The sequence below is a fragment of the Oratosquilla oratoria genome, chromosome 43 (assembly GCF_046742065.1).
Source record: "Oratosquilla oratoria isolate Oo_2021 chromosome 43, ASM4674206v1, whole genome shotgun sequence".
Classification (NCBI taxonomy): domain Eukaryota; kingdom Metazoa; phylum Arthropoda; class Malacostraca; order Stomatopoda; family Squillidae; genus Oratosquilla; species Oratosquilla oratoria.
Genome location: NC_134819.1, coordinates 10,948,646 through 10,956,145, shown reverse-complemented (window position 1 = coordinate 10,956,145; position 7,500 = coordinate 10,948,646). Strand labels below are relative to the sequence as shown.

Here is a 7,500-nt window from a genome sequence, read left to right as displayed (position 1 = left end):
CCTCAAGCTCACCTGCCACGTAAAAGGCAAAAGGAAAGCGAGGACGTTCACGCTCTCCTTGGGCGACCGGATGAGGACGGTGGTAGGCTCGGAGAAGAACTGAGGCGTGAAGTCGATAGCTGTTTGTCTTGCGTACGTGATCGTGAAAGTGGCCATGGTAATGTCCACCTCCTGATGAAAAAGGAGAATGCCATCAGCAAGTTACCAACGACTCCATCTGATCCAGAACCAGAAGGATGGATGTAATGAGAATTATAAAAAACTATATAATGACAAAATGACACTGTTGTGTGTGCAGGGTCTTGACCACAAAGCTTTGTGATTAGCTTTTTGATCAAGACGATGTGGGTCAAAACGTTCATTAAAGCATTAGAATTCTCGCATTAATCTTCGTCTACTTCCTCCACCTTCAGTTTGAATGACAGTTATGTATAAACTATAAAATTGTAACTATGTCCACAGTGGCATTCATAGTCATAACTGATGAGAATAAAGATATTGTTAATGTCATTGTGACTGAAGTGCTTTCCCAGATTTCGGAATATTTTATTCCAATTATTATAAATTTCCTAATGTCAGAAAGTTTCAATAAGGAGATAAATCCGTTTACTATTTCGAAATAAACTGGTGGGCATGAGAAATGTCACGCAATCACTCTCAAAAGACTCCAAGTCAAATGTAAAAGAGAAAAATAAGTACTGCCAAATAGTCAACGAAAATTGATGTTCCCATTGTGTACACACGCTAATGAACAAGTACGCTCGTCAAGTGAATCCTACTTACACTTTTGTTCACCATTCCCACCATTCCGTTGAAGGATCCATTGGGCAACCGTGAACCCCAAATCCCGTCTGGGGTGTATATCAACGTGTATCTGTTGAAAAAAAGACATTCTCTCTTGTTAAGAGACTCACACTAATCGATCACATATCAACACTGTGTGTTTGTGATTCACTATGGTCGTAGATCACGTATTGGACTCGTGATCGACAGCTATTACCCTCTAAGATGAGATCTCAGAGCTCATAAATGGCACGACTTATGGGTAAAACTGGGACCCTACACACACACACACACACACACACACACACACACACACACACACACACACACACACACACACACACACACACACACACACACACACACACACACACACACACACACACACACACACACACACACACACACACACACACACACACACACACACACACACACACACACACACACACACACACACACACACACGACGCGGTGGCGCGGTTGGTAGAGTCCCTGACTGTCACTACGTCGGTCCGGGTTCGAATCCCGCCCAGGGCTGAAATAACTTCAGTATTGCTGCGCTTCGAGTCGTTATTCCAACTTTCGTGGGCGGGGAGTTGGGTGTGTGTGTGCGTGTAAGATCACAGAATTATCCATAGATCGGTTGTACGAGCTCTGAGCTCTCTTCAGGGTGGGAAACAGCTGTCGATTACGAGTCCAACACGTGATCCATGGAACAAGGTAAATCACACACACATACACACAAACTCATACACACATAAACACACATACATAAACACATACACACACGCAAACACACACACACACACACAGAAACACACACACAAACACACAAACGCGCGCGCGCGCGCGAGAAAGAGAGAGAGTCGAAGTGACAACGGAGTTTGGAACTCCAAGAAAAAATTCAAATTTCGTGGATCTCAACGATGATGGAGTACCTGTGTTGTATAAGTAGCGAAGGGTAAAGCTCGTGGTGTAGTGGGAAGGTGAAAAAAAAAGGTGAAAGGGAAGGATTACTGAGGAAAATGGAAGGAAATGAGAAAGGGGACGAACAGGCCCCGGAAGTCAGAGGAAATGTCAACAAGAGGTGCGCAGACGATAGAGGTGAAGTCGAAGAGCTTAGTAAGAATGTAAAAATTAGAAATATTGATAAGAGCAGCGCAATGGAAGGTGAAGATAATTATTTCCATGGACTTAATGGGGGAGGAGATGACAACTTCCCCCGATTAGCAAGTATAGATGAAAAACTAGAGAAAATGAACGAACAGTGGGAGGTTAGGTTCAGTCAACTCACAGGAATTACATAAAAAGTTGATAAATCAAAAGAACTAAAGAAGGAGAACCAAAAACTAAACAAAGAAATAGAAGAATTAAAAAGACAGTTAAGAGAAGTAAAGGAATAGAATGAGGAATTAAAGAGAAGTAACAAAGAGAATAAAGGGTCCATAGCAAAAGAGGTACAGGATTGGAGAAAAGTCGAAGAGAACAACAAAATGAGATGAATAAAGAGGAAAGTGAGGAAGAGAAAATAGAAAGAATAGAAGCTAAGGAAAAAACGAGAAAAGAACAGAGTCAGACAAAGAGAAATTCTATTGGAGAGTAGTGGATATGAAAGTGAAGAAATGGTTCATAGCAGAGGAAGACACAAGGATAACATTAAATAAGATAATGGAAGATGGAGAAAGAATAGTTATAGTGGGTGACTTTAATTGTAAAGAAATCTGCTAGGAAGAGATGACAGCGCAAGGTGGAGACGACCTATAGGGAAATGAAATACTTGATATGATTATAGAGCATACAATGATGCAATGGATACAAGGGAATACTATGTATAGAAATGAGGAAGAGCCATCGAGACTAGACCTAATAATCACATCAGAACCTGAAATAGTGGACAAGATTGAATATAAGACACCAATAAGTAAAAGTGACCACATATTGGTTGAACTGGAACTAAATGAGGAAAAGTACATGGAAAGATTGATGTATGGACAAACAAATTTTGATGAAATAAGAAAATTCTTTCAAAATAGCAGACTGGGAAAGAATACACAAGAAGGAAATAACAGTAGAAGACAAATGGAATGTTTTGACAAAAAAATTATAAAGGAGTGGAAAAGTATGTTCCAAGACAAAAACAAGAAAAATGCTATGTAAAGTGTTAGTACAACAAAAGATGTAGCAAGTTAGACAACAAAAGGGATAAAGCTTGGATAAAAGACCTGAAAATGAATAATATATACTAGTTATAGAAATCAATATGTACAAGTGTGCAGAGAAGAAAAGAGAAAATACGAAAAAAATGTCATAAAAAATGTAAAGATCAACCATAATTATTCTATAGATTTGTAAACAACAAACTGAAAAAGAAACAAGAATTAGTGAAACTACGACAAGGAGGAGTTGAATATACAGATGAAATAGAAATGGCAGAAATTATGAACAAACATTTTAATTCGGTGTTTATGAGGAAGAACATACAGTTTAGAGATGTCGAATGGGAGGAGAAAGTCCCCCTATGAAAGAGATAGAAGTAACAAGAAAAGAAATAATGAACCATTTGAGTAATCTCGATGTCAGAAAATTGCATGGACCGGATGAAATGGCAAACTGGATTTTGAGACAATACAAGAACGAACTAAAAGACAAAATACAGAGTCTAATAAGCAGTTCTTTGAAAGAAAGGAAAGTTCCAGAAGCTTGGAAAAGAGCAAAAATAGTACCAATATATAAAGGGGTAAACAAGGAAGACACTACTGACCATAGACCGGTCTTTATTACAAATACAATAGCTAAAATTTGCGAAAGAATGATCAAAAGTAGATGGGTAAGGCATTTCGAAAAAAAAAAACGTACTAAATCCAAGGCAGTTTGGATTTAGACAAGGACGATCATGCGTCACAAACTTAATGTGTTTCTATTCAAGGCTAATAGATGTAATACAAGAAAGAGATGGATGGGCTGATTGTGCATTTCTAGACCTGAAAAAAGCTTTTGATAAGGTGCCACATAAGAAATTGCTTAAGAAATTAGAAACTGCAGGAGGAATACAGGGCAAACTGCTGAAGTGGATGGAAGACTTCTTGCATGAAAGAAAAATGAGAGTGGTGATAAGAGACAAACATTCTAATTAGGATGAAGTGATTAGTGGAGTTCCACAAGGAACAGTTCTGGCCCCAATAATGTTTGCTATATATATATATATATATATATATATATATATATATATATATATATATATATATATATATATATATATATATATATATATATATATATATACTTATATGTATTATATATAAGTATATATATATTATATATATATACATATATATATATATATATATATATATATTTATATATATATATATATGATATGGATGAAGGAATTGAAAGTTATGAGTTTCTTAGCGGACGATGCAAAATTGTTGAAAAAAGTTAACACTGTAGAAGATTGTGAGTCGCTGCAGAGTGATCTCAATGAAATATGAGAATGTAGTAGGAAGTGTGAGATGGAATTCAATATCAAGAAGTGTAGTATAATGGAATTTGGAAGAAACAAAAAAAGAATAGTGCGATCATATAAATTGGGAGAGGGAGAAATTAAAAAAGTAGAAAATGAGAAGGACCTGGGAGTCATTATTATAATATGTCCCCTGAGAAACATATAAACAAAACTTTTAGAGAGACTTATTATTTGATAAGAACAATCAAAGTGGCATTTACATACCTGGATGAAGAAATGGTGAAGAAAATACTAGTCACTTTGATAAGACCAAGATTGGTGTATGCAGCGACGACGTGGTCACCAAGTACAAAAAAAAAAAAAAAAAGATGTATAACAAAACTTGAAAGAATACAAAGAGCAATTACAAAATTAGCACCAACACTCAGGACTATCATATGAGGAAAGACTAGCAAAACTTAAGCTACAGGCATTAGAGCAAAGAAGAGAGAGGAGACTTGATAACTTTTTACAGAATCATGAAAGGCATGGAAACTATTGATAGATAGGATCTAATAAAATGGGATTATAGAGATACAAGAGGACACGGAAAGAAAATCAAGAAAGACAGTTATAAAAGAGACCTGAAAAAGGACAGCTTTCCCCACAGGGTAATAGACGGTTGGAACAAGTTAGATGAAAATGTGGTGTGTGCAAGAACAATACACGAATTTAAAAACAGTCTAGATAAAACGAGAGATGAAGACGGGACACCATGAGCATAGCTCCCCGTCCCGTAAAATACAACTAGGTAAACACAACTAGGTAAATACAAACACAAATGTATGGATAAAAAAGAAATGAACGATTAGGAAAAAGAGAAAGAAAAGGCACTTAAAAATGAAGCAAACGGAAAAAAGAGAGACTAAAAAGAATTGTTTTTTGGAGAGTACTGGACCTGTGTCCGAGAAAATGGTTTAAAAAAAAAAAAAAAAAAAAAAAAAAAAAAAAAAAAAAAAAAAAAAAAAAAAAAAAAAAAGGAATACGTAATAAGCAGAAAAGGACGAGAAAGGAAAAAAATTGAAAATAGCTTATACCAACATAGACGGCATGATTTCAGGACTAAACTAATTAAAGGACTATCTAGCATTAAAAAAGAAAAGACGTAATTGGAATTGTGGAATTGAAATTAAAAAGTCCTCAACCATCAAACATTGTGGGACAAGGTCTAACCATTGGATGAAAATAGAGAGGAGAAGCAGGGTGGAGGAGTCATGTTTTTAACTAAAGAAAAAAGACTTAAATAAAACTCAGATAACGTAACTGGAATTGTGGAGACGAAATTAAAAAGTCCTCAACCATCAAACACTGTGGGACAAGGTCTAACCATTGGATGAAAATAGAGAGGAGAAGCAGGATGGAGGAGTCATGTTTTTAACTAAAGAAAAAAGACTTAAATAAAACTCAGATGACAAAAGGAAAAAATAATGTGGAATTTATTATAATGAAAGCTGAAAACAGTGACATTAAAAGTAGAAAATTTGTAGTAATGTATGTACCCCTAAAACAGTCTTGGGCAGAGAGTGATCATTCCAAAATGCTGGAAGGCACAAAGAATGTACTAATTGATTTACTGAAAGGAGGAAATGTAGTAATTATGGGTGATTTTAACTCAAAAGAAATATGTTGGAAAGAAATAACAGTGAAATGTGGAGAGGACCTTTGGGGAAACATACTACTAGATATGACCGCTGAATGCAAAATGACTCAATGGGTAAAGGAAAATACCAGATATAAAAGCAATGAAAAAATTAATGTGCAACAAAACGGAATTTGAGAAACTCTGATTTTTTTTTTTCAAAACGCAAATTGGGAAAACTTCTTAAATGAAGAAACAAAGATGGAAGAGATAGGGAACATATTAAAAGAAATTTACAATGAGGGAATAAACAAATATGTATCAAAACAGAAGCAAGAAAGGGTATACATTAAGTGCTGGTGCAACAAAAAATGAATTGAGGCTAAAGATAGAAGAGACAAAGCTTGGAAAAAAAAAAGTGTCAAAATATATCAAACTAAGAAATGATTATGTGAAAATACGCACAGATGAGAACAGAAACTATGAAAAGGGCATGATAAAGGAACAACCTAAATTGTTTTACAGGTATGTAAATTGTAAACTAAAAGACAAACAAAAATTAGTAAGACTGCGCCAAGGGAATAATGTATATAAAGAAGATGTAGAAATGGCTGAAATTGTGAATAAACATTTTAAACCTGTATTCACAATTGAAAGTTCACAAAACTGGGAAGAAATACAGAGAAAGATCCCCCCAATGAAAGAAATAACTGTGACACAGAAGGAAATTAGAGACCAAATATAAGAAATTGATGTCCGAAAATCACACGGTCCGGATGGAATTGCAAACTGGATACTAAAAGAATGCATAGATGAGTTGACGAACAAAATATATAAGATAACACTGGGGAACACACGTTTTGTTGCATTTAAAAAAAGACTTTTCTATTGTTAACTTGAGTGTGCTGATTTCAAATCTGAAGTCGGGTTTTGTCTGCAAGCTACAGATTTTATGCAATTTGACGTTTTTATTTATTTTTTAAATTTTCGTTATTATAGGAAATTGCAATATCAGCCACAATTCTTTTGTTCACTTGAATCTTAAAACAGTATGAAAGCCATTTCTGTACATTTATTAAGGCAAAAGAAACAGAACATTAACAGAACATCTATCCCAAAGTTAGATTAGCATCCTTCAGAACGTCACCACAGCTGATGGAAGCTTATCAATTTCTTTGTGTATTTTTTTCAGGCAGGAATTTGCGTTTGTAACTTTTGCGTTTGTACATTTCATCTGGGCAATTTCGTTTAATGCTCCAGCAGTAGTCAGCCATCATACTTTTGTCCCAGCGCCCTTGGTAGCGTTCTTCCATGATCTTTAGGTCTTGGTGGAATCGTTCTCCTTGTTCGTCACTCACAGCCCCCAGGTTGTCAGGGAACTGATCAAGGTGGCTGCTCAAAAAATGAAGCTTGATGCTCATGTTGCACCCGAGATCACGAAAAGCGAGGAGCATTCTGTTCACAAGTTCACTGTAGTTCTCCGCCTTATTGTTTCCAAGGAAGTTCTGAACGACTGCCACAAAGGATAACCATGCTGCTCTTTCTAAAGCGGTCATCTTAGCAACAAACTGATCATCACGAATTAGGGTTCGAATCTGTGGGCCATCAAACACGCCTGCTTTGATCTTCT

The 7,500-nt window shown here is 35.9% G+C and overlaps 1 protein-coding gene across 1 annotated transcript in view; it reads right to left on the bottom strand.

Annotated features, from left to right (window-relative positions):
- LOC143021983 (glutamate receptor U1-like) overlaps positions 1 to 7,500 on the bottom strand; it is an 18,761-nt gene that overhangs the window by 6,851 nt on the left and 4,410 nt on the right. The window contains exons 2-3 of the mRNA XM_076179910.1: positions 784 to 874; positions 13 to 171 (exon numbers count right to left, since the gene is read on the bottom strand). Of these exons, the coding sequence (XP_076036025.1) occupies positions 13 to 171; positions 784 to 874 (250 nt within the window). The remainder of the gene's footprint in view (positions 1 to 12; positions 172 to 783; positions 875 to 7,500) is intronic.